The sequence below is a fragment of the Syngnathus typhle genome, linkage group LG14 (assembly GCF_033458585.1).
Source record: "Syngnathus typhle isolate RoL2023-S1 ecotype Sweden linkage group LG14, RoL_Styp_1.0, whole genome shotgun sequence".
Taxonomy (NCBI): domain Eukaryota; kingdom Metazoa; phylum Chordata; class Actinopteri; order Syngnathiformes; family Syngnathidae; genus Syngnathus; species Syngnathus typhle.
The window spans coordinates 4,089,473-4,116,415 of NC_083751.1; the positions used below are offsets into that span (position 1 = coordinate 4,089,473).

Genomic DNA, 26,943 nt, shown 5'->3' on the forward strand with positions numbered 1-26,943 from the left:
GCGCAATACAATGAAGTGAACAGCAAGACCAGTGGATGGCTTTTTACGTATTTATTTTGGATCAAAACAGGGAAAATATATTGTAAAAAAAAAGTAGGTCAATCGCACAATATCTTCTAAAAATAAACACATTGGATTTTTATAAAAGGCATACCACACTTATGTCACTATATTGCTGGCATGGATGAACAACTGCACATTATTCGTAGTAAATAAATAATTCTGGACAGTTTGGGGGAATTCCTGTCATAGGCCAAAACTTTGACAATTCAGTATTACCTGTTTACATGATCAAAATTGAATTAATGGTGGAATTAACGTTAAATTCCAGACATGGGTTCCTTGAAAGGCATCGTTGTACACTTGTGCTTGCTTGATATAATGAGCTATAAAGATGGATGACATGGATGTTAATGACCCTGTTGGCTCATTCTGAGGATTTGCAGGAGAAGACGTTGCACCTCTTCATCCATACGACCCTTTTGGAGACATTGTATTAATTGGGGTAAATTTCATTCTTTTTTTTCCTCCTGATATAAAAGTATTTTTCTAATTCTATAACAACTTTACAATCATATTAGTACTTTATATTCTTGTAGAACGTATCCCCGTAATGAAAGGATACACAATAGAGTATTTTTATTATTGATGTATTGTTGTTGTAATACCAAAGTGAACCACAGGAGGGCAGACATCGCTCACTAGCCCCTTCCTCCGCAGCTGCGAAGAAGAGTGCGTCACGGCTGCTAGGTCCCTCTCAAAAGTACGTGAAAGTGATTTTTATCAAAATGTAACCTCCGTAAACGTGGACGTATTCAACGCTTAATATTGTTTTAAACGTAATTTTGGCTTAAATGGACAAATCACGCGTATGGAGCAACTTTGCAAGCGGTCTTGTTCATACAGGTGAGTGAGCCCGCCTTTTTATTTTGGGGATTCGAATGACATGCTGAAAAACAATACTAAAATATTTGAGTGAGTTGATTTTTAGGAAAACATCCACAAAATAGATTCTTGCACTTAGTGTAATGTTTGTATTTGACTGACCTGCACGGCAGCCAGTAAATGAGAACGATACACAGCCACCACCTGTTTGTGCTTTCGTTCACAATCCTTGGAAAAGAAAAATTAAAACCAATAATTTTTCTAATAGTGCAAAATTGTATATTTTTGTGGGATTTTATTTTACTGTACCTGGAGCTGTTGGTTGAGTATGGCGATTTTGTTCTGTAGTGCCATTTGCTGTCCCGGGTTCGCTTGATGCGTGTTAGAACTGGAAGACATGATGCCAAGAGGGGGCGACAGAGAGCCAAGTGCCTCTCTTAGCCGGAACACCTCCTTAGATAGCTCTGTTATCTGCACCAAACATAGATTCATTTCCAACTCTTGTCCATTGAATGTTATTCCTCACTCCAGTCCTGTAATGTCTCACCTTGCGGTCCCTCTCCTTGACAAAGCCTTGAGATTCCTGGATGTTATTTTGGAGTTCCTGGACATGACTGGACTTGGCTTGCAGTTCTTGAAGCTGCTGTTGCACAGCAACCAACTGAGTCTCTGCCGCCTGTCGCTCGCTCTTGTTAAAAAGAGCCTCCCGCTGCACTTGGAACACCTGCACAGGTATGAATAATGATAATCTACTATTTCTTTAGAAATATATCTTATGCTGTGAAAGCTTAGGAGTGAAAGTCAGCAGTATCGGTTTCAGTGCCGTACTTAATACTCCACCTTGACTACATCAGTATACATCGTACGGAGAGACGGATGAATAATGCAGAGGCAGGAAAGAGGTAAAGGTGGAACACGACTCTCTTTCTGGCCGACACAATAAAGACTAATTAGAAGACTAAGATTGCTTCGTGAGGCTTTACGTGAAACGGAGCATATACCTCAGTGCAGGTCTTCTCGTGTTTACGCGTGAGGTCGTTGAAGCGGGCCGCCATGGCGTTTATATCGGCCTGCATGGACACCCGCAGGGCCTCGTGGTCTTCCTTGGAGATAAGACCCTGCTGGGCGGCTTTTTCTGACTTGAGTTGTCTCAGCTCTGTTTCTTTGTCACTCAGAGCCTCTTGAGCTGCTGCGGCACTACTCTCGCTGGCCTGCAGGGAGCGCTGGAGCTCTGCCTAACAAGGGACGACAGACTTGTGTTGCTTGGGGTTATGAGAAGCAATCGAGACTTAATCTATTTTTAGATTGACTTCATTAGGACTTAGCCACAAACCTTGATTTTGTCATGCTCCTCTTTGGGAACAGCCTCATGCATGGCCTCTACTTTGGCTTCTAATATGGCCGCCTGTTCTTCGGTCTCTGCCCGCTGCGCCTTTTCCTGCTGAAGCTCCTGTAGGGTTTGGGCCAGCTGCTCCGACACGGCGGCCAGCGCTTCTTTGTGCTTGGCCAGAGGCACAACATCCTTCAGGTGCAGGGCGTCGTGGGCACGGCTCTCTCGCTCGGCACATAAGCAGTCAAGAGCTTGGGCGGCTTCCTGTCGGGCCACCTCCAGCTCTTCGCGAACGGCGGCCAGCGTACGTCTGGAGCGTTCTGATGGAAATATTAGTTCAGATTTAAACTAATTGAACCTCAAGTCAAATATAAAAAAAATGTATTCAGATGACTTGATGTTATACCTGATGTGACTGAGAGCTCCGAGCCCTCCGAGTGCTCTTCTTCTTCATCTTCGTCGTCGCCATTTATGGGAGGCCTCAGTCTCTCCAATTGCAGGAGGGCATCATTGAGCTTCCTCGCCACCTCCGCTCTTTCCCTGGCCAGCTGTTCACACTGGAGGCTTAGGGTGACCTGCACCTCCTCCAGGTCTGACCGTGGCACACACTTCTTCAGCTCATCCTCCAGCTCGCCCACACGTTCCTGAAGGCGCCGAACCTGATCTCCATTCAGTCCCAGGCCTCCTGACGTCCTCCCTCCCTGTATACCGCTCGCCTCCAGCTCAGCCACGTTTTCCTTTTGCTCTTCTGCGCCAGAGTCTGTCCAGTCCTTGTCGCCCGCAGACCTTTTCTGGACCAGAGCGACTTGAAGCTGCTCAACTCGCTCTTTCAGCTGTTTGATTCTGTCAGCGTCCTCAGAGGTCCGGGCGACCGCTTTGGCACGGCTCTGGCTAAGCTCCTCCTCCAACTCCCCTACTCTTACCCTCAGCTGCTGGGCCTCCGAGTCTGGAACCCAGCTAGCACCTGCTCCTCCTGTGTCCCCTTCGGCACACTCCACGGACAACACCCCAAGACGCATTTGCTCCTTTAGCTGCTCCAGCTCTGACTGAGAGGAAGCCAACAGGGCCTGCAGGCCTTGCAGCTTCTCCTTTAGAGCCTCTGGATTCTCTGAAAATCCAACCTGAGATGTTTCAACACCACTGCGGACCAAAACCAAGATCATACAATCAGTGGGGGATTACTGCAGTTCCACGCTTAGCTAATCTTACCATTCCTCCACCTCACCAGACTCCTCGTTGGCCGCTTGAGCCAATGAGAAGCGCTCTTGTAGGGCTTCAAACTCCTTCCTAATTGTCTCATACTGTGCGATGGGGACAAAGTCCGCACCGGGGCTTTCCATGTTGGTGTCGTCCTTCTCAAACATCTCCAGCATCTGCAAAGACACGATTGCTAGAAATGCTATGTGCCGATTTACTTTTTCACGCTACAAGAAGAATGCATAGCACACATGTGAAAATGAAAATTAAATTTTCTAACAGCTCAGAATAAATATGACATCATAAAGTTCATCATGACATAAGAGACACCTTCACATGACATGGTCTTCTACGATCCTGTGTATGTGTGTGTCACCTGTCTACTAGTTGTTTTGTGTTTGCACCTGAACTTTGAGAACAAGCTCGACATTCTGTGATGTAAGCTCTTCTATTTTTTGGTGTAGTTCTTCCGCAGTTCCACGCTGAGCGGGGGCAGGAGACGGGCTGGCCGATTCTGCATCGGAGGAGGTCTCGGCATGAGCAGGTGAGGCTCTGGAACGCTTGGAGAGCAACCTCTCTGGTGGGCGTGTTCAAATAAAAAAAAAAAAAAGCAGATAATGACACTAATTCCTACTTTCCTATTAACTAGTGCTTTGACGCCATCTTGTGGCATCTGAAAGTAATGTAAAAAGAGTGCAATTAGGAAAATACAAATGAAATACCTTGGAAGTCAAACATTTCCTCCATATCTTCAGAGTCACTCGTTCCGACGCCTTGGACTCCCTTCAGCTCCTCGATCAATTTGTCCCTCTCAGCCTCTGCCTCTTGTAGGCGCTGTTTTAGCCGGGACAGCTAATGTGGTGCATGCATACACGAAAAATGCAGTGTGAGGATATTCTGGAGGAAGTTTGCTGTATTTAAAAAAATAAAAATTAAAAATAAATAAATAAAGCACGGTTGCAGTACCTCCTCCAAGGCAGAGAGGGCACTCTTCTGCTGCTGCTCCAAGGCTTTTATTTTCTGGAGGAGGCGACCTCGTTCGAGACGTAGTCGCCGAATCTCCTCAAACACTTCCTCATCTTCCACCTAAAAGACTTCATGTTAATTCTGTCCGAAATTATGAAAAGACTTTGAGGAAATAAACGGCCACTAACCTGATGCAATTCTGGAGGCTGAGGAGAAGGCGACTGAGCTGGGGGCTCGGGCGACTCAACGGGGGGAGCGGGACTGCGTGCGTGAGGGGCGGGTGGTAAACCCTGAGTGATCATGACGGAGTACTGATGATCATTCTACAGCGGTGATTCCCAAAACGTTTCCAAAGTCAAATAAGTGCAATAAAAGGTTGAGACCAGTACCTGGAGAGGAGCATGTGGTGGTGGTGGGGCTTTCCTTTTGCGAGGGCTACTCCCCCCTTGCACCAGCTTTGAGGCCCGTGAGTTGTTTTGGGGAGTCTGCATTGGAGTCAAAAGGAAGCCATTCCGATTCAAATGAATCAAGAAACATTTTTTTAAGGCCTAAGATGAATCTATTACAAATAGGAATGAATGATGTCACATTGGAGAACATGCACTGCTTTTTGTGATGAAGGGCCAGAGAGTTCTTGCAGTAACGTGATATTACCTCCTGGCCGGCGCCCTCTGACAATACGTACGCAGAGATGGAAAAAGAGAGCGAGATCATTTCCCTTTTAGACACAACTACCAATTATGCAAGAGAAAGCATTTCCATGGTGCGATTCAAATGAAACCACAGTGGCACGAGTACCGTACCAGGAGGCGCTCCGTTTTGCAACATGTGCACAATGCGATGGCTATCAGGGCTGTAGTCTTCCGCCTTGTTTCCGAGGCCGTCGACCAGCTGCGTGTTGGCCCCGCCCCTCAGTAGGACGGCTACCGTTTCCGCGCTGTCGCTCTCGCAGGCCAACATTAAGGCAGACCTCCCCTGGTTGTCCTGAATGTTTGCGTTGGCACCTCGACCCAGCAAAAAGGCGCAAAGCTCCGCTCGACTCATCTGCGCTGCCAGAATGAGGGCGGTGGCTCCATCCTGAACAAATGCGATCGATTATCATTCATGCAATTTACTATATCGAGCAATAACGTTTGAGCTCACCCCATCTTGCGCATCAAGATCGGCTTTAAAGTCCCACAGGATCTCAGAGCAGGATACGCAGCCGCTGATTGCTTTGAACAAAGGTATTATGATCAGTTTTATCCCCCACCAATATTTATATTTATCCTGTCTCATACCTGCATGGTGGAGGGGCGTTCTCCCGATGGCGTCCGTGCAATCTACTTCCAGTCTCTCCTGTTTTAAATAAGATAGGGCCAAAGTTGTTACATTTGAAACGTTCAATTTATGTTGTCACTTTCATTTACCTGTAAAAGTCTCTTCAAACATTCGGTCTGTCCGTGTTTGGCTGCGAGGTGAAGGGCGCCAAAGCCTAGTAATTAAAATCAGTTAATATACGTGGATAAAAGTTTTTTTTTTATTATTAAATTGCGAAATAACACACCGGCACCATCTGTGACATTGACGTCAGCTCCGTGAGCGATAATGACCTCCAGACAATCGACGTGCCCTCGAGACACGCAATGATGGAAGCTGCCAGAAGGACAAGTGCGTTATTTGTACACATTGGCTTGTTCTCCAATTGTGGATTGGATTTGTATGTAGATTATGTTTTGATGACATGCAAATGAAGTGCGGGACAAACCAATGATCATGTGACAAATTCTAAGATATGATGAGACTTAACAACATTCTAGTCCTCGACTCATTTCGTTGGTGTTTTGGCTCAGCCGCATTAAAGTGACAGACAGTGCAGTTGACCCACTTACGCCGATTTGCCCTCAGCATCCAACTTGGTGGGGCAGAGACCCTTTTTAAGGATGAGGGCGGAGACTTTATCTGCTTCGTTTTGCTCCACAGCCCGGAGGAGCCGCTCATCACTCTTGCTCCAGTCTTGACTCTTTTGGGTTCCGAGTCACCCCAAAATAGAAGAAAAAAATGTCTGTATTATAGAGTATTTAATGTTGACCAAAAACATTCCTTCCACTTACAACCCAGGCTAAACTTAACTCCTCCCCAACATTCAAGCCATTTCCCAATATCGAGAACGCCGAGCAAGGTCTCGTAAACTCGTCGACTACGGTCTTTCTAAGAACTCAATAAGGTATTTCCTAAGAATGCTAGTCTCTTTGTAATTGGAACGGCTTGTGTGTGTGAATAATTAAATGCTACCTGAGCTCCATTGGCTCTATCGAGCGTCTGCTCTAACGGCACTCCTGCTGCCGTGCTAATACTGAATCCCACTTAAACACACTCGTAATGAGAAGAAACGGAATATTAAAAAAAATAGAAATAAATAGACATAATTCATACCAGCAAACACTTACCTCATTCTTTTTAAACTTTGCCTTAAGACTCTTCATGTTGTTCTACCTTGCCAGAAACACAAAAATTGGAAGAAACCTGTGAAGGAGGTGCAGGTGAGTGTCCCACCACGACTGGCCCTTCTCCATCTCAGGTACCATCAGGTAAGTCGTCACAGATGCCAAGTGGGACACTCACTCGGCCCGCCCACTTCAATGAATGAACCAATCAGCGCAGCGCAAATTGTAAGGAGGTTTGCGTCCTCTCGCGTGGGCGTCGTAATTAAAAGTAAATCAATTAAATATCGTGTTTGTTGAAGCACCGAGCTTTTAAGCTCCAAATAGTGAATAAATAAACTTGAATTTTGTTGCTATTGTTGTGAAATGTTAGCAAAACAATTATGGCAACCAGGCTAATATAGCCAAACCCGAAAGTAAACGGACATTTTGTTATAAAAGCCCTTTAACAGCAAGCAAATGTTAGGTTTATCTTATTTTATTTTACTTTATTAATTCCAACGTAGTCGAGAGTGTTTTGTGATCAATTGCCGTATTCGAGCTATTTCTCTGCAATACGCAACGTCCACCGAAAGGGGTCAGTAAAGACAAGCAAAACAAAGCCGTCTGCTTTCTGTTCCAATTTCCAAGAGCGCAAACAACAACGACGCACCATTTATTTTGAAAGATAAATATTGCTATTTGCAGGGGAAATCAACACGTGATGTTTAGAGGAAACATCAAAACCCAATTTATCCCTCTATAATGAGGAAGCTGTATTAATTTCCTTGAAATATTCCACATTGCCTTGTTGCCTCAGTGTGATTCCATGCAATTGCTGGTGCCCATGCGGCACCGTTTATTTTTGTTGAGAAGATTCCTTTTTATACCTGCCGTTCTCTGTAATTATCTCGCTGTATGAGATCACAGTTCTTTTCCCCAATTCTCCACATACTCCCGTTTGTATTAGGATTTTCCATCTCTCGCTCAAGTTGTATAATGTGTTCAGTGATGATAATGATGCAGGTGAAATGGAGAATGACAAACCGAGGAGTGTTATTACGTTACATGACGGTCTGTCATTTTGGGGGAATCGTGTCGTAACGCAAGTCAAATGGCACCTGGGAGGCCCCCACTTGAATTAATTCCAAATAACTTGACCCCTACAAGAGTCATTTGTCATCTTATTTTCATTACAGCAAACTGGAGAGATTAACCATGTTTTCCTTTTGGTTTGCAATGCATCAATGACTGCATCTCATGAGTCACAACTGTTTTAAAGTGAATAGCAGAATACTGGATTAACCATCATAACCCCCCCCCCCCCCCCCCCAGTGGCTTCAGATTTTCTTCCAAATGGCCTGGCTCGTAACAGGAGCCAGGAAACCCTTAAACACTTTGAGCAAGAGGAGGAAGATGTAAGGGGTCTGATGTTGATGGTTATCTTATGCGGTGGAGGGTGTGTGTGCATTCGGATTCCAGTACAATGACCTCATCCTCTTTCCCGCCTGTAGGAGAAAGCGAGCTCATGAGTGTCGTAAAGAATAAACAACATTTACAGACCTTAATGGCTGGAGCACATCCAATGTGCCCTGGTGGACATTGGAGAAGAACACAACTATGGGAGGAGATTCAATATGTCCGATCGGGATGTGCAGGCCTCAGCGTTTTTTACCACATCTATATATGTTTGAGTTGCTGATTATTGAGATTCATTGAAAAGCATTTTTAAAACCTCTTTTGCAAAGGAACATTTCAAAACATCTGGAATTTATTCCAAAAAGCTTGGAGAGTACCTCATCAATCCCCCTCATGTGATGTTGCTTACGTTTGTTATTAAATGGTTCATAATAGGACTAAAGCTGTTGTTATACATGCAAAATAATATTGGATCCAATTATTCGATTAGCCGATTCTTTAAAAAAAAAAAAAAGATACTAGTTCGTGCAGTTGGTCAGCTCAAAGTAAACGCAGTGCAGCCTAAGCCATTAAAGATGATTCAAATTTGAATCAGCAGTCAATTTTATATGACTCGAGAATTAAAAGCCCTCCGGTGATGTCATGGGGATAAATAATGCACATCCACGCAGCGTGTTCGTGCGAGCTGATTTAGCCTCTCTCTCTTTTTCCTCTGCGTGATATTTTTAGAGGAAACTCCATGTTTGCAGATATTTAAATGAATGAACGCTCCAGTGCGCGTGGAAGGAGACTCAGATAATAAGAGCAAGTGAAGCACCTCCCCTTTAAACGCTTTGACTTTCTCTCTCTTTTTCTTTATCTGCAAGCTCCACTCCACGCACTCGCTCCCCACTCATTTGGACATTTGCCTTCGCAGGATCGCCCGCTGGATCTACTTCCACCCCGGGATTGCTTTTAGGAGAAAAAGACGATTTGTATTTTGAACCGAAACGCGTGGAAGTTGTTTCGTGGGCGGACACGAGGGAAGACGGAATGAAGCGTGCAAAGTGGCTGAGGGGCTGAACGCACGTCAACGCTGCTGCTGCTGGTGAGTCCATGCGTGCGCTTTGCTTTTGTGTTGGAAGTTATAACTCGAAAGTCTTATTATTTTATTTTTTGGGCTTGCTTCGACCACAAACTCGGAGCTGTCGGTTTAATTGACAGATTTTGCGCAACTTTCCCGTTTTTGACAAAACAGGCTGTTTCGTAATGTAAATCTTGCAAATCTGATCGCAGCCCTCAAGGCAGGGCAAAGTTCACCTGGCAGATGTTATGTTGCCTAAAACAAAAGGAGTGTCCCTGCCCAGCTGCTCTCATTTGACGCGTGCTCTTTTGACAGCACGGAACCACATTCAGCAGGATTCCTCGAAATCGTTCAGTAAAAACACGCCAAGCGGTAGTGCTGAGCGATTAGTTTAGTTTTATTGCTTAAAGTGAGTTGATTAGTCTGGGCTGTTAGTGGCAGTGATTGATTGACTTTTGGGTTTGGATCCCTGTTTTGACAGGAAGCACTTCAAACTTTCAAATCTTGTTAACAGGAGCGTTAAAGCCAATTTGACTTAATGTCATTTTCATTTTTTATAATAGTAGTCAGCAATTGCGCGATACTTTATTTGCATACAGAAAATAGAAGTTGCTTGGCAAAGCATTAAGCTCCAATAAGAAGGTCAGTTTAAGTGAGACTCTTTTTTTGAAGTAGATCAAATTTGAATTGGGACACACAAGCTATTAAAAAGCCACTATCTGTGGTTCCCTGATGGGATATATATGTATGGGATTGGTAGTTTCTACCTAGAGGGACAGAAATAGATTTCTTTCTGTACATCTATTTCACGCAATATAAAAAAGGAGAAAAAAAATTGCCATAACGTTGTTATTCTTTTCTACCCCGCTCAGTTTTTAGCACCACCCCGAGTTTGGAAAGCTGAGCCGCTATGGCCAAGTGGCTCAAAGACTACTTGAGTTTTGGCAGCAGGAAGGTACCCCCGCAGCCCCCCACGCCGGACTACACCGAGAGCGAGATCCTAAAGGCCTACCGCCTCCAGAGGGAACTGGACTTTGAAGATCCCTACGAGGACTCGGAAAACAGAACCAGGGCCGAGTCTGGGACTTCGGAGCCAGCCACCCCCGTGTACGGCTCGCCTATGAAGTCCTCCAGCACGGATGTGAAGTCTCCCAAACACAGACTGATTAAAGTGGACTCTCAGGACCTGGGGCGGACCAAAATCCTGCTCAGTGCCATCTCGTTGGATGACCATCAAGAACCCGTGAGTATTTCTTTTTGGATTTTCGAATTTATCACCTGGGCTGGAGGTGAAGACAAATGAAGCTCGGGGAGGAGCGAAAGGGGTGCAATCACTCCCAATTCACTCTTGTCCCATTTATTATTCACCGTGACAGCTTTATTGATCGCACTCGCCGAGCAAATGTGTGTCACAAATATGTTTGCATAAATTCTAGCCCCGTGAGCCACACGAGTAAGATGAGATAATTGATGACTCCAGCAGTGTGTTGAATTAGGGGTGCTGGCCATTCCCATGAGTTTTAAACCTTACATGAATAATGAATTGCGGTTGGTTTTGCAAGCTGAAGGAGAACCCTGCACGTGTCAGGGGACTCTCATGTGGACTGGGAGATGTTGAGGACCACGTGATGAGTCACATATGGAAACTAACTGTGCCACAATATGTAAATGTGGAGTGTGCTTAAGCTTGAACCTATTTATACACTCTGTAAATAAATAAATGATGGAAAAATGGGTGGATGGAAAAATGGGTGGATGGAAAGATGGATGGATGGATGGATGGATGGATAGATGGATGGATGGATGGATGGAAAGACAGATAGCTAACTAGATAATTATTATCAATAGCTATATGCTACTAGCTAGCTATCTTGTGGAAAGGTTCGACTGTATAAAAAGTGAATTAGAATACTTCAAAGTTTTGACTGCAAAAGTTGCAAAGTCCATTAACAGTGTGAATTCCATTCGATAGCTTGCTCCCTCATTAATTTCCCAGGATGCATGGGGGGGGGGGGGGATCTGCACTCTAACGAACACAGCGGATTCCCGTACATCGATAGACAACGCAATCAATGCGGGCGCTTGAATCGAGTTTTATTTTTAGGCTTTGTGTGCGTTAAACTGGGAAGTGTCAGACAGACACAGCCAAGTCTTTTGAGGGATTGCATGTTTGTGTGTCTGTGACCATATGCCAGTTGGCGCACTGGTCTCCCTTCCTGGATTATACAATGCTCAATGAATGCATTAGTTCCATTGTATCCCCAAAACATTACAAACACAAGACTTTCTTCCGCAGTCTCTCTTCTGTCTTTCATGTGGCAACCGCGGTGCAGAATATTGTTGAAGGTTTTGAACCAGGAGCTTATTTGTATTGTTACTAAATATAACATTTGCCAGCCTTGGTGACACTCTAAATGTTGTTGCAAATGCGTGTCACAATATTAGCATAAAAACAACAACATCTACTTTGCATTGCACGCAATTCAGCAGGGATGTGATTGCGGCTCTTCATCAGTCGGCGTTCGTGAGAAAGGATGCTTTTTATTATGCTGTTGAGTTAGTCAGAATTTTTTTTTTTTATGAGAACATGAACTTCATTCTGGGTTGTTATTGTTTTTAGGCAATGCCGTCTGCTCCACTGGCGGGGGACACCGATTATTCGGACCCATTCGATGTTCGCCCGGACCATCGACCAGAACCAGATCCGAGACCGACTCCCTCGGAAAGCAACGGCTACATGGAACCTTATGAGGCCCAACGAGTCATAACGGGTAAGTGGTGATGTGGGACTCTTTATTTCATTTGCTGCTGTTTTCATTTGTGAAATAATAAATGCCAGTTGGCATTCAAAATAGTTTTTTTCTCACGGCAATGAAAACTGTTTTGCATTTTGATTTCCTTTCTGTCTACGCATCACCCTGCGTCGTCCCTTTGGAGTATTCCCCCCTGCCCCCTCCCCTGTGGTTTCTTCCTGCATTATCTCACTCTCATCCAGCATTTTCCATTTGTTTCTCCTCCTGTAACATCTCTGTTTTCCTCTTCCCAGCATCCCTTCCCTGCGATGTCTCAGTCATTTAGTGTAAAAGTGCTCCCGCCCCCCCCCCCTCCTCCTCCTCCTCTTTCGTCTATCTGGCTTCATCTTGAGGGCTCTCCTCGGCACCCGAGGGGAGTCTGGCTGGCTCGCTAATCTGTCTTTTAGAAAATTATTGTCTTGCCCTCTCTATGATGCGACTTGCGTCTCTGGTGGTCGCCTGCGCTGATAATCTCCCGGGTTTAATGAATGCACGCTTCTTTGCTTTGCAAATGACTCGTAATCTGTTCTTGTAGCTGCTGGATAGAGACAGCGGCCAAAGATGAGAATCACAACAGTGATTGAGTGTTGATCTTTTGTCTGCTGTCTTTTGACGGCTTTTTTTTTTGTCTGACTGAGACCCACGAGATTAGACTATATGCACAAAGACGTAATGTGGTTTCAATTAAGTAGGATTTATAGTTATTCACCGCATCTGAGTCACTCTTTAATTTGGAATGTGTTCACGTGTGTTTGTAGGACCTCAACGCAAGCCAAAATTTGCATTTCCTCCTTCAATGTTGCCAAACGGATGACATTGTGGTTGAAGAGTTGGAAAAAATGTTTTTCCTGGCAGACAAAGATGTTTGTCTCTTGGTCATGACATACTTCCTTGACGCCAATTACGAACTTTCTGTTAGCTAGAGCTTTGGCGCCATCTGGTGGTATCAAAGAGTGTAATCAAATAATCGCCCAACAAAAATCACAAATTGGCGAGTTTGTCAGTGAAATTGCTTCCATCGGCAATACCAAGCTGTCGGCCAAGTGTCCCAAAACATTTGTGCGCTTTTTGAACTTCTTTGTCTCAGCCTTGCTCACCTTTCTGTCAGATTACAATACCCCCCCCCCCCGCGCATGTTTCCCACCACCAAGATTCCAATGAATTTCTCATTTTACTCCCTCTAATCCCGTTTTCATCTCTCCACCTTCATCTTCGCCATCTCCCGGCGGCCTCGCTGACACCTCGGGTTCCCAGCGCAGGTAGAGCAGCTTTCGGCGCCGTGTTTTTGTCACCATGACTTAACATCAAACGCTGACAGATCCCCTCACATGCGTGCCCCCCCTCCCTCCCCCACCTTTATTGCTCCTCCCCCTCCTCCTCCTGTTATTATTGCCTTGCTCCTCTGCTCTCCCTCCATTTCCCTTCTTCTTCACTGCCTCGGGGCCTTTCCCCAGGGCCTCCATTTGGTCGCCATGGTGACAACCAGACACCCTTATGGTAGCGTCTTGGTGTGGTGTGAAGTTTTCCACCGCTTATCACCATTAAACGGCTCTCTTTCATCCTCTTAGATTTTTTTTTTTTTTTTTATGCACAAAAGATGCCTCCACCTTCATTTTTTTTTTTCCTGCCACCTGTTCTTAAGAGGGTACATTTTTGAGGTCACGAGATAAAAAGCGCCATTAGTGCTTCCTTTTCCCGGCTCCTGTTGATGAGATGCAGGAATCTGATTAACTTCTCCCGCTTGCGTCAATAATCCTTTTTATCCCAAGGCCATATTTGACTCCAAGAAATGTTTCTCTGTCGGGACCTGCTGAGAAAGCGATGAGAATTTTTCACGGGGGAACAAGGGCGCCGTTCGATTGCTACAGGGGGGGATCGGGCGGATGAGTGGATGGGGTGCCCGTGTGCCTTTATGCTACTCGGCATTGGAGCCCAAAGCCTTGTTAAGCCACGATATGAGATTGTGAGCCCTCGCCGCAAGCTGCGCAAACATCATTTGTCCCGTTCTTTTAATTCTAGTCATGTCAGCGCTCAACAGGCGCTGGAGGTACCAAACAATACCCGTGTTAATATTATTGCGGCTGTGATTTTCAGCTACGCCGACTTGACTCGTTTTTCTATCTTCTTTGATAGAGCTGCAGCGTGGCCCCGGAGGAGGACGCTCGCGGGGCGGGCTGCAGCTTTACGACACCCCTTATGAAGACGGGCGAGGCCAACGTTCGGGGTTTACGTTCGGAGAAGCTCAGGAGGAGGGCAGCAGCAGGCTGCCGCAAGACGATGAAAGACCCGCTGACGAGTATGACCAACCTTGGGAGTGGAAGAAAGATAACATCTCCAAAGCTTTTGCAGGTACGGTTGATTTTGAAACCCAATGAACGGTAGATAATTAAAAAATAATAATAATCAGGGACCATCTGAAATGTGAATCCTGAAAAAATTATTAGTGATATGAATGTTCGTCCCGATAGAGAATCCTCCATCAGACTGAAGAAGCAAAACAACAAATCAATAGCTACTCAAGCGTAAAAGTGCAAGACTTCTCCAGATCGTTTTCATCATGGGGCCATAGAATTAGAGATGGTATTATGTGAGTGGGTGAGCGGTAAAGCCGACTCTTTTAACGAGCACTTTTCAAGGGCCGAACGCTGCCCGGAGGCTCAGAGAACAGTTTGTTATATCACACAGTGGAATTCTTTTCTAATTGTCCTGGCCTTCCTCAGCTCATTTTCCACCATCACCACACAGCAGCATAAAACGGAGACCATGGTGACCCTCACGGTCTCATCCGTCTTCCTTTATTCTCTTCAAACAACTCAATATTGATTTCTTTCTGTTTCTCTCCCAAAGTCACAACAACCTTTGGGTTGATGTTGTGTCATCAGGGACTCAATGATCTTAACTTAAGTTAAAAATAAGAAAGGGCCCATGATTGATCCCTGCGGTACCCCAAAGTGAATTGTAGATTTGGTTGATGAAATATTCATTTTGACATTTGTTTTCATGGAAAATGTAGGAAGAGTCAGAATTTGGGGATTGTGGAAAACATCAACCCACATGTCCCAAATCAGCTGAATATTTTGATGGTTTTAAATGGTTTTGAAATGTGGACATTTTAGCATAATGTTAATTAGAAGATACCAGGCGATATATAATCTTGTCATTTATGACCATGTTGGTGCGAGGTCTGGAATGTAAAAGAGGAATCCAGTCTGTCTAAGTAGATCAGTTCTCTCCGTGAGAGGCCAAGCCAGCTTAATTGAACCGCATCTTTCAAGTCAGCAAGGTCAAGGTGATGGGATAATAAATCAACCGTGCCTCGTCGGCACTCTCCGTTCCCACTACCAAGCCCCCCCACCCCCCGAGTGTGTGTGAGATCCTCCCACCCCTCACTTAATTACATGTCTACATGTGCATGACCGATCCAGTGCTAATAAGTGTCACAGTGAAAGAGCGGCAATGAAATTACATTGCCGTTAAATTTTTTTTTTTCCCCGTCTTTCAATCGCATGTATTGAAATATGTATGGAATTTTATTTCATGATAATTCCACTCTAGTTCCACAGCCCCAAGGGGGGGGAAGAGCTTGCTCTGCCGTACCACTTTGACCTCCCGTCATTGCCGCTTAGCGTCCTTCGCGCCGGCATGTTGCCTTTCGTTACGCGCCAAAGCACGCCAGTCTAAACAAACAAACCGTATTTTCCATTCTTGCCCTTAATCCACGGCCGCAGAGCTAGTCTGCCTGGACAGGGGACGGCTGGCGGAGGGAGCGAACAAGAGGTGTGAAGGAAAAGGACAACGAGATATGCACATCCAAGGTTAGGTAAAGAGGGAGGGGCTTAAAGGCGGAGAATGGCCAGAGGCTGTGTTGATGTGAGGAGGCCATACTGACTGCCTCCATCAGTCGACTTAACACATGAGCGCACTCGCTTTCTCGTACGCGGCGCTGACAAGGCTGTCGTCGTTGCCCTCTTTCCCTCAGATAACCTGCAGGTGGGGGTCAGCGTGGTCTTCCCTCACCTCATCAGCACCTCCGCACGGGGCACAAGATGTACTCAAGCAGCTCTAATTAGCGCCAGGCTTCCACTTGGAGATGGCGTGCAAGTTGTTGGCACAAATGAGCGTGTTGACGCCGCCGTAGCGTGGGAGGGCGAGTGCTCCCGTTGATGCTTTTTACAGCTTAACTGAGTTTCTATTTAATTATTGTCTCAGGTTGTCAACGCTGGCCACCTTTGTCGGGCCCGAGAAGTGAATCCACGTGATGGATTTTTCCCTTCAGTCTTTCAAAGCTGTCACTCGTCTCCCTCGTCCAGCTGAAATGACAGCATTTATTAATTCACCGACATCAACATATAGCTCGGCAATAGGAAATGGCCGCCGCAGCTGCTCGGAACCAATCAGCGAGTTAATGAAAGGCGCCATCTCATTAGCCGTTTTGTGGCCACACCTAATGAACAGATGAATGTTTTTTTTTTGGGCCGTTTTATAGTTCGCTAGCACAGCTTCGATGGCTGTGTGAGTTTCTGTAGAGTGAGAACACAATGAGGGAGGAACGCAATTAGCCAGTCTATGGCGTTTTGCATTGTATGTTAGCATGAAGCTAGCAGTAAGATTTAAGCTAGCTAGACACAAACACTTTGCCTCTTTTTTTGAAGAATTGTTTACTATCTGCCAAACTCAAATGATAATTAGCATTTGTAACCCAATTTTACTTGAAATAGAGCTCGTATCTTGAAAACCTGTCAAGGTATCTTGACAGATGGTCAGTTTGTGACTCTTTTCTGTGTGTAAGCATTGTCTGGATGTTGGATTTCCTCCTCTGTGTGTGTGTCAGTCGGAGCCTGGCCGTGTTTTGTGTGGCCGTGTGCATGGAAACAAACACACAAAGGGGAAAAAAAACAGAAAATGAGATTTGCAGCGCGCCGCTCTCTGAAGCCCCCGCGGGCCATCATCAGAGAACAGCCTCTTCATCAATTTAGTGGCGCCGCGCAAGGACTTGTCTTTGTCACATTTCCTCGTTTTCCCCCCATCACTCGCCGCTTTTACTTCTCCCTGGCCGTGACCTTCGCCAGACATTTAATGGAAAGGCATTCCTTTCCTGTCAAGACGGACGGCTGAGTCGATGGAAGTAAACTAAGACCAAAAGGAAAAGAAGCGGTCAAAAACGGAATCGTCTCTATTCGTGGGGGTTAAGCACCGAGCCAAGTACAAAAATTTGTGAATAATACACACACACACGTCTATTTTCTTTCTTGTGTTTAAAATTGCCTGTGGTCATAAAAATACCCCAAACTATGATCCTAAAACATAAAATAAATAAATGGCTGACAAAGGATTTCATTTAGAAGAAAACGCTCTGCAATAGCAGGACGCCGGGGTCTGTCACCCGCTTTGCAAGCCATAAAAAAACTAATTGCTACTTTTCTATTAGCCTCTTTATTACATTTTTTAACTCAGTGATTCATCGTGAATTGCTGCCTATTCAGTTTCCTATTCACAGATATTCTTTTGAAACGGTCCTCAATGATCCTCTAAAAAAGAAAAATTCTCGCATTTTTTTGCTCCTTAATGAATTTCTATCAGCATTTTTTGAAGGATTATTTGGGTTTGTTAAAAAAGATATGTCATTGCCCCCCCGCCATGACTTCCTCCCCAGGAAAAAGTCCACATTTTGACAAAAATCTGCCCACTCTGAGAATAAATTCATTTCACAACATGCCCGGAAATTGATTATCTGTGACCAATGTGCTATAAACTTGTTTGAATGTCCCTTTTCTCCCTGATCTGACATAAGGTGTTAATTATCTTGTCTTTATGGGGGGTGGGCTCCGTGTGCCCAGCAGAAGGTCTTTATGAGCGTGTGCATGCCAGCCCCTTCCAAAAAAAACCCAGATGTCTTCATTAAAGAACTAAATGAAGCTGTCTTTGTATGACAATGGCTTGCTTTTCTTTTGAGCATGCAAAGAACAGCAGGTGTGCTTAAGAAGTTACCTGTCAAATGACGCTGTGTTTGTAAATTGAGCTAAATTGCGAGATAAATTGAGCTTTGAGCGGGGGGGGGGGCGCTTTTGTCTGGATGTCTTTGTCTCCTTAAAGTCTTTGTGCTGCGCTTGAGGACAAAGCTGAGCACACGCAGCTTTCCCCCGCGTGGTACATCATCGGGTTCTAGTTGTCGATGGCAGGCAGATGCCCCCCCCCCCCCTCCGTCAGGATGCGTGTCGTCCATCTTCTTATCTTGATGCTTTGTCAGCGTGTTGGCAGAGCAAAGAGATAAACTGATGCTTCAGACATAAACTGACTCGTTTTGTTTGGTCTGTTGATGCTTATGGCAGAAAGACAGAACATTTGAATGTTTAATGATTGTATTTAATAATTAATTCATTTAATAATTTGTCCTTTAGTATTAAATCGGCCATTTTATTTTTTCTGGGGGGGGGGACTTATGAATTTAAGAAAAAAATAACAATCTTTTCATTTCTTTTTCTCCCCCACCCACAAAAATTAGATTTCAGGTATTTTTCTATTTTTTAATTTTTTAAAGTCACGTGATTTTTTTAAATAATATTCTACAGAGGCATTAGAAAAGTCACGGTAGCTTGTTTGTAGCTCATGCTATACAAAGTTTTTGAAGACCCACATGACTCCAAATTTGGTCCACCCGCGTCCACTCGGTGCCATTTTGTAGTCGGTTAGCGCTAGCAGACAGTCCGACAGACGTTTTTGCATTGTCAGGTGTGTCTCATTGAGGGGTGCCAGGCCGCACTTTGGTCCTGGCTTGGGTGGCGCTGTGTCCCGCTCCAGATGGGGGCCATTGTACTGCGCCAGACATCAATAATTCACAGAGAGCCAGAGAAAGTGGCGAAGTGTGTCTGCCTGCTCAATAATTAACCAGCGAGGGGAGGGAACCATGTTTGTACAGCCAGGTCCCTTTCTGAACGCCCATTCAAATCGCCTTTGAAGCAGCGGGCCCGGCGGGGATAAGGGTTAGGGTGATGGTGGTGGTGGGGGGGGGGGGGGGGGCTTTCCATTTGTCAGCTCATTAAGACATCTCATTTCCTTGTATTTGTTTTGTAATCTTTTTAGCCAGAGTATCACGCAGAACGGGCAAATCCAAATCGCATAATGTGAGCTACAGAGACGACAGATTATTGCCTGCCGTGGTAGATAATGAGCTATTTTCAGCACCTCGTTCGTACCCCCTCGTTCCTCCCGCCCCTCCCTCCACTGTAGGTAGGACAGCGAAAGAAGCATTTTCACACCCTTCAATTATTCCGCCACATGGCACACATGAAGCCTCAATTTTGTCCGGTCACACAATTTCTCAGCATTTGATGAGAGTGAACAATGCAAGCTGCGCTTACAAAAGATCTCTTAAATGATCTCCTTTCACTCTCGTGATGAATGGTTGTGTTCAGAGGATCTGGTGTTTGTGTACACAGCAGAAGCCCTCAGTCAGTTGAAAAGTGAGATCCGAAATGTCTCTTTAGTTCATCCACAGGCACATTTCGAATGTCTCGCTGGTTTATAACCCGGAAACTGATTTTTTATTTTTATTTTTGCCTGTGTGAAAGCAACCCATATTCTATTACTGATTAATAATGAGCAGAAAAAGTTAGAAACCAAAATCAGATTTTTTTCGGCATTTTGTCTCTTTCCACTGATTGTGTCCTTCTGCACTCGCGTCACATAACCCGCCCGCCGCCACGTTTCACTTCCATTCATTTCCTCTCATTAAAATCTTGCACTCCGTTTGAGTCTTGCCACTTTGTCAATGCCGCCTCTCTCACACGTCTACTTTTTTGTTGAAGCCATCTGTGCTTTTTCTCACTCTGTCGCTCTCGTTTCTCTCACCTGATACCCCCCGTCACCCCCCCACTTCCTCTATTAGAGATGAGAGTCTTGTCAGAGCTGCCCTGATGGGTCAGAGGGGGAAGGAGGAGCCATGTGTTAAAAAGCAAGGTGACCTCTCGCCCTGAACACGACTAAGCATCTTTCCCACATTTGCTCCCACCCCCCCCCCCCCCCCGCCACAACCTCTTTGACTCAGGCTGTTCTGTTGCTTTCCACCAATGTATTTGCCACACAAGAAAAAAAGAAAACTGCCAATAAATCAAACCAGTCAAGTTTATGGGAAAAAAATAATTTTAAGAAATAAAATTTTGTGGGGGTTCATCTTTATCGTTATCGCTCAAACGACCCATATGAGTCACTAAGAATCTTTTTCTGCCTCTGTGTCAACAGTGCAGTTTGACGGGCCCGACTGGGATCGCTCATCATCGCCTACCGAGCGCTTGCGTCCTCCGGGGCCTCGCTCCAGCCCTCTAGTGGGCGGTGGCGGGGTGAAGTTTCGAATGCCCCAGGAAGGTCTCACCATGGTGGGGGAGAGGGTGGACCCCCAACAGCCTCTGGAGAAGCAAGTGTATGTCTTCCCTCTTTCCAACTTTCAATGTAGATTTTTAACTCATTCGCTACCATTGACGACTATAGACGTCAACGATTTTTTTTTTAAGCGCTAGAAGTGAAACAGTTAAAACATAGGCAATATCGCTGTTGACATTCCATTAGACGAAGAGGTTTGCTTGATTTCATGTTCATCGTCCTTGTGGCCATTAGTTTAATTACCTCAATCTAATAGATGACAACGTTTTATAGTCGCGCCGCCGTTACGCTTAACACGAACTGTCGTGTAAACATGTCGTACTTGCGCGTCACGCTCGGACACCATCGAAACTGCAATTTTCCACTTGCTGATGAGCAGCTTTTAACATTTGAAGGACAATTTGTGTTGATTAGCTGTCTCCCCTTTGATCATTAATGAGCTTGCAGAAAATGACGCGTTAATGCGTTTCGGCGAAGCGGCGCCGTGACTCATTAGAGTAAAAACTAATTAGGTCCGAACATAAAAAACACACACATTTACTTTGGTGTTGTAGTTTTCGACATTATTGCTGTTATTTATGTTCCGCCTCTTGGAACATAAAGGCTTGTTTGACTAATGGAATCCAAGCGCGCGACATCACTTAGCCACATGAGCTTGCTCCCTCTTGTAAGTGCTGCTATGAGGTTTATTGCCTTCTATGGCGCTTTAAAAAAATTAAATAGGAAACGCCTGCCTGGTTAATTATTGCTGATACCAACACTTGAGTTCTTTAATGGACTCAAAGACGAGAAGACAGGTTTTATCAATGACTTCACCGTTGTAGTTGTTTAATTGTTGTTTTTATAAAGTCGCTGTGCGTGGCTGTGTTGTTAGTAAGTATTCTCGCTCGCCGTGCGTCTCAGGTGGTACCACGGTTCGCTGTCTCGGTCCGAAGCGGAGTCGCTGCTCACGTTGAGTAAAGAGTGCAGCTACTTGGTGAGGAACAGCCAGACCAACAGATGTGACTACTCGCTGTCTCTAAGGTACGCACACACACACACACATGAACACATTTTATAAAGCCAGGAGATTTGACAGAGGGCAGCCATTAATATGATTAAAGTAAAACATTATTTTTGATTAATTAGAATGAAATAGTTAAAAGTGTGAAAAAATGAATAATTTTATTTCAGAAGTATTTCACATAAAATACAGAAATTTTGATGAAATAAAAAGGGTTTTTGTATTTATTATAATCTCCTTTAATAAATTAAATATCATTTATATTAAGACTAAATTAGCATCAATTAGTGTTGAATACAAAATGACCCATTTTAAACCTCATCTACAATTTTACTTGCCCATCTGTTTTGCAAATCAAATCTGGCCCACTTGCTTCTCATTGCTGCAAAGTGTGTGTGTGAAACTACCTAAACAGCAGTCGACTGTCGACACACACGTGCTCCACCCCCTCCCATCTGTCTCTCCCTCCTCTCTTCATCCATCACTCAAACTTTGCATCACTGGCGCACTGCTTCCTCCTCCGCTAGTCATTAGCAGGCTGCTATAATGCTTATCTGCTCAAATCTCTCCCTTGTAATTGCGTGATTCAACGCCACGGCCTCCCATCATGCCTCTGTCCTTGACTCCCCACCACCCTGCCCCGCCCTCTCCTCTCCTTCTTCTGCGGTCCCAAAGGGCTTCCTCTAAGTGGTAATCAGGCAGGTAGAGCACACTTCAGTGCACACATCATCCTCGCCATAATCACTAATGAATATGAATCACCTTCTGCGGGCCACACAAAAAGGGCGGCGACTTGCAAGAGAGATGAGACTGCTCGTGTGTGTGTGTGTGTGTGTAAACAACTTTGAAGACGACTCACAAATTCCTGCACACTTCCTGTGGCTCAAGGTCGCAACTCTCGTTTTGCATTTTGCCCACGCGAAGTCTAGAAGATCTAATGAGCGGAGATGAAGTATCGGAACATTTAAATTAGATTTAACCTCCGAAGTAGGTTAGTAAGCGGTCTGAACATGTTTCGTTGACATTGATTAGGATTTCAACACACAAATAGACGGAAAACAACTGGCGTCACTTCGATTCTGTTTAGTCCTCGTCAGACTGTTGCGACTGCTCGCCGAGTTTCAGCCTTGAGGCTGTTAGCGGCTTTTGCTATCTGCGCTTCTGCGAGTTGAGAAGTTTCTTGCTGGGCCAGCCGTCCGTCTCAGCTTACATGAACAATGTCAGTGGAGGTCATGACTGACCGCCGGGGACTTGCATATTCCTCACCCACCTTCACAGTCCAACGCATTTCCCCTCCTTTCCTCTTGTTGCATGTGCTAATCCTCATCCATCATAATGTCCCGCTCCCCCTCCCCTTCCCTAAATCCACCGAGGCAGCATGAGTCCCCAGCGTCCTCCTTTCATCGTGACTTCCCTCGCCCGTCGTAATTTGAGCTTGTTGTTTTGGTCCCAGGAGCTGCCAAGGTTTCATGCACATCAAGTTCACACAGTGCAAAGACGGCAAGTACGTGCTGGGACACAACAGCCCGCCGTTCGACTCCATCCCCGAGCTGGTGCATTTCTACACCACGCACAAGCTCCCCATCCGGGGCGCCGAGCACCTGTCGTTGCTCTTCCCCGTTCTAGTGCAGACTCTCTGACTATAAAAAGTTTTCTTTTTTTGGTTCAGAAACTTCAAACTCATTCGTCCTGCTTATTTTTTTGGACTCGACCTTTCACTGCTGTGCCAAGTGTCGCTAACCTCTGAGGAGATTGAGTTCGAGAGAAAGCAATACCGGAACTCTTCTCGCTCTCTCGCTGACGGACTTCGGGACTTTCTCCTTTCATTTTTTTTTCTTTTCTTGGCCACACATCCGTCACAGCCGAGGAAGCACCTTGGGAGATACACCAAGGTTCTGTTTCCAGAGGACGGTTCGCCGAACAAGGAGATTCAATTACTGCTGGTTCAAAAAACACTTCATTGACACTGGTTAAATATTCCTCTTGTCATATTTTTCACATTTCTACTAGAATCAATAAATGGAACTATAGAGGATGATGAATGTGTTTTTCATGACTGAGCTTGAGAAATCATTTTTCAACTCTGCACAAAAGTCACGTTTGTATTTTCCCTACTTAGAGAATTTTATCTTTCATGCAAAATCCCACTCAAGCTCTTTGTCGGCAATAATTTTGGCCTTTTCAGAGCGAAGCGTCTCTCTCTCTAACTTTAAACGTTGTGTTTCCAGGCTGGAGACTAATCAGGAAACACTTGAAAGCGTCGCCCCCCCCCCCCTCACACATTTGATTGCCGATTGTCCCCTCGCCAAGTGATTTAGTAGCTGATTGGTGAGTCGTATTGAGTAAATTCTTGCCATCTGGATGTTTTTTTTTGGGTCTCATTTAAGATTCTCGGTTGATGCTTTCGGTGATTAAAAATGGCTCACATGGCATTCCACCAATTGTAATAAATGTAAATGTGTATTCATGACTATTTTGGTCATTTTATGCTAAGATAGTTTAGCAAAAAATATCTCATATCTTTTACAGAGGACTTATGTTTTTTTAATTGTTTGTATACAAAGATTCCGGTCGACCTATGTTTCGTAAACAACTGTATTCATCGTTAAATTATTTAACACAAAGAACCTTCACGAGACTCATCAATAGCATTAGCTAGCTAGCATACTAGTCTTAATAAGCAGCTAGCACAAACTGACAAGACCTAACGCGAAATATGTGCTCTACCATGTTTATTAAAAATAACCTTTTGACATATAAACATAATAAATGTGGAATGTAATATGCACAGATAAGAATGAGCTAATTGCCGAAGAGGTGGCGGGGTGAGCAGTGGCTTATTTTCATGAGACAGGAAAGTAAAACGCAATCAATGAGTTACTCGATGTGTGGGAGTGTTAATTGAACAATAAATCACAATACATAAGATGCGCTGCGTACATTTTTTTTTTATTTTAATAAAACCTCCACAGTACAGGAAAAAAAAAAAAAAGCAGAACACTTGGCAAGCTTGTGTGTTTCAGTCACACACACATTTGCTCTCCATCCATTAACAGCATGGTTGGTGTGGAAAAGGGGGGGGGGGGTGATATGGTAAGGGTAGGAGGGCAGCTCTCATTATTTGGGCTGCGCTGCAGAGTGAAAAGCGCTGGGATTGCTTTCATTACAGCGCCAAATGAAATAGCGGAGGCTGATTACCCGCGTGAGGGAGAGACGAGGCGTGCTGGATCACTCCGTTGGGGAGGGGGGCGGGCGAGGTGGAGATACTGTTAAAAAAAAAATGAGTGTGTGACAGACATTGACATTGAGAATGGCAGGGGGGTGCTGCCATGATCCCATTTTTTCCAGCAAGACCCCCTGGGGAAAAATGTGAAATGTAACGACAGTGGCAGCACAGCATGTTGGAATCAAAGAATATCGTCCTCACTTCAATTGCACCAATCGTTCTTTCTTTCCATTTGCGACATCGACATTCAAGTAATTCATTTATGAATAGTACTATGTCATGTCATTCTGCAAATACATTGACATGTCGTTCCTAACATTCCTGTAGAATGGTTCAAAATGGAATGTTGGTGTGAGTTAAGTCGTTCTGATTTGAATTTTTCATTGTTAAATGATTTTCAATTGACTCTCGTCTTCCAGCTCTCGTTTGCAGGTCCTAATTGAAGCAAAAGCTCCGTTCTGTCACGAATCCCAGCGCCAGTATCGCCTTCCTGCTAGACTGTGTTCGCATGCAGCTGTCGTGACTTTGAGTTTGTGTGTGCACGTGTGTGTGCAATGTCAGGTGTGTTGGTGGTGGGTGTCAATCACGAGACATCGGCGGCGGTGGCAGCTGTTCAGCCATTGCAGTTGGCCCGGCGGAGTAAACCCAGAGCAAAATATTCAAATCTACTTGCAAATAATCTACCTGGAGATTGCCAGTGGGAATGATTCGCTGATCTCAGCGTGTTTAGCGCAAAAGCTAATTTAGGCGTGTCCAATTTGTTTCCATTACAACAAAAGTTCTGTTTCTGTGCAACTGTATTTATATCTACGCTCGGAGCGTGGTCAGCGCCACAAGTGAGAAACTGCACACGCGTGACGGGCTTTAAGACCAGCCCGCTGTGCTCCACTTATCCTTCGACCGAGACACGCTAAATCCTGCACTTGTGGCAGGGGGCCTGGAGGACAAAGTGTGGAGGTCAAATTAGGCGTGTGTGTGTGTGTGTGTGTCCTTGCATGCGTGCCTTGCCGGAAGATTGCAAGCCGAAATGGTTTGCAGAGAAAGCAGCTGCTGTTTTGAGGGATTTGCAAGTTATTTTAAGGAAGGATTTGTCAGGGGTTTTCCATTGAAAGACATTGAGCAGGTCCCACGCTGTGAATAGAGCTAGTCAAGCATGACCTCCACCAAGTAGCAAATGCAAGGCGAAAGCTAGATTGCTTGTTCGCTAGTTCAAGTATAACTGGGCTAGCCGGATTGGTAGCATAATGAACTAGTGGTTAGCATGTCCGCCTCATAATCAGGATTAAGTACCTTTTCAATTATTTACTTAAAGTTGTCTAGTTTTGCCATGAAAAGACAAAGCTCAATAAAAATTGTTTTTTTTTTTTTTTCCTCAAATTTTCCTTTTTATTTGCCTAATTTAAATTTGACTTAAAAAAATCTAATGATATTTAATCTGCAATTTTTTTTTTATACACACCATAAAATCCATCACATTTGTAGTGTCGCCACACGTTTCACAAACACAAATCATTCAAATCGTCCCCAGAGTGGGGATCATGATGACAGGGGGCGGGCTGATCCTTTTGTCCTCCTGTCGTGTTCACATTAGTCATATGCAAATGCAAATTGCGCATTGAGAATCACACAAATCCACCGTGTCTAAACCCTCACAGAGAACTGGCGACGGTTATTTAGTTAACATGATATATAAGGTGATTGACCCACTTACGGAAAAAAGGCCATTTGTGAGTGTTAATGAGCCGCACAACTGCCTCACAGTTGAATGGTTCTGGGTTCGACTGCCGTCATTCTAAATGTTCTGTACATACAGTACACCAGAGGGTGTGCATACATATGCAACTTCATTGTCTTGGTTGTTTTTTTAAGATTTCTTTTTTTAGATGTATTGTACACGTAATAGGTTCCTTTAGTGGTGGGAAAAATATACTTTATCATTTTAAACAGGGGTGTGTAGACTTTTTATATACACTCCAACCTGAGATTACTGTGCAGTGAATCTCCATGGACATTAACATTTGCTCTTTTTCAAATAGCAACAGGCTCTGCTCATCCTCAACAGACGAATAGAAGCGTTTGTGACCTTTTTCTGGGAGAAGGTTGTGCTTTTCACATCCCTGCTGTCTTTCTACATCACAATTCAAAGTGCGCAACCAGGAGTAATCTCTGTGAGGTGAGCGTGAAATGCCACACTTGTCAGTTTCTGACCGTTCTTTGCTGCACAATGTATTGCTATATTATCGGTTTACATTTTGTTGCTGCACCATTTGTTTTCCATCATTAG

General features: G+C 44.7%; 2 protein-coding genes across 5 annotated transcripts; one reads left to right on the forward strand and one right to left on the reverse strand.

Moving 5' to 3' along the window:
* Positions 1-43: 43 nt before the first annotated feature.
* Positions 44-6,843, reverse strand: ankrd24 (ankyrin repeat domain 24). Its single transcript, XM_061298250.1, has 19 exons — positions 6,808-6,843; positions 6,250-6,380; positions 5,925-6,013; positions 5,788-5,852; positions 5,659-5,716; positions 5,522-5,592; positions 5,171-5,455; positions 4,567-4,689; positions 4,379-4,498; positions 4,135-4,264; positions 3,817-3,989; positions 3,425-3,588; positions 2,622-3,355; positions 2,219-2,535; positions 1,887-2,120; positions 1,433-1,609; positions 1,195-1,356; positions 1,048-1,113; positions 44-479 (listed from the first exon to the last, which is right to left on the reverse strand). The coding sequence occupies exons 1-19, from the start codon at positions 6,841-6,843 to the stop codon at positions 411-413; spliced, it is 3,204 nt and encodes a 1,067-aa protein (XP_061154234.1). The 3' UTR covers positions 44-410.
* Positions 1,477-26,832, forward strand: shdb (Src homology 2 domain containing transforming protein D, b). Of its 4 annotated transcripts, none has more exons than XM_061298287.1 (10): positions 1,477-1,617; positions 3,877-3,956; positions 6,862-6,948; positions 9,116-9,286; positions 10,135-10,505; positions 11,883-12,033; positions 14,188-14,403; positions 20,293-20,470; positions 21,334-21,453; positions 26,696-26,832. In XM_061298287.1, the coding sequence occupies exons 5-10, from the start codon at positions 10,173-10,175 to the stop codon at positions 26,727-26,729; spliced, it is 1,032 nt and encodes a 343-aa protein (XP_061154271.1). In that variant the 5' UTR covers positions 1,477-1,617; positions 3,877-3,956; positions 6,862-6,948; positions 9,116-9,286; positions 10,135-10,172; the 3' UTR covers positions 26,730-26,832. The 4 variants fall into 4 exon arrangements, with proteins under 4 accessions (XP_061154271.1, XP_061154270.1, XP_061154268.1 ...); XM_061298286.1 differs by lacking the exon at positions 26,696-26,832 and adding an exon at positions 23,662-24,417; XM_061298284.1 differs by lacking the exon at positions 26,696-26,832 and adding an exon at positions 22,887-23,471.
* The last annotated feature ends 111 nt before the right edge of the window (positions 26,833-26,943 follow it).

Bases quoted from the DNA above. Each gene is read 5' to 3' on its own strand.
- ankrd24 (XM_061298250.1), bottom strand. From the start codon at position 6,843: ATGAAGAGTCTTAAGGCAAAGTTTAAAAAGAATGAG. The intron at 5,593-5,658 runs GTATGAGACAGG...CTTTGTTCAAAG, and splicing joins AACGCCCCTCCACCATGCAG to CAATCAGCGGCTGCGTATCC. The intron at 4,499-4,566 runs GTTAGTGGCCGT...GAAGTCTTTTAG, and splicing joins AGCCTCCAGAATTGCATCAG to GTGGAAGATGAGGAAGTGTT.
- shdb (XM_061298284.1), top strand. From the start codon at position 10,173: ATGGCCAAGTGGCTCAAAGACTACTTGAGTTTTGGCAGCAGGAAGGTA. The intron at 12,034-14,187 runs GTAAGTGGTGAT...CTTCTTTGATAG, and splicing joins GGCCCAACGAGTCATAACGG to AGCTGCAGCGTGGCCCCGGA. The intron at 20,471-21,333 runs GTATGTCTTCCC...CGTGCGTCTCAG, and splicing joins CAGCCTCTGGAGAAGCAAGT to GTGGTACCACGGTTCGCTGT.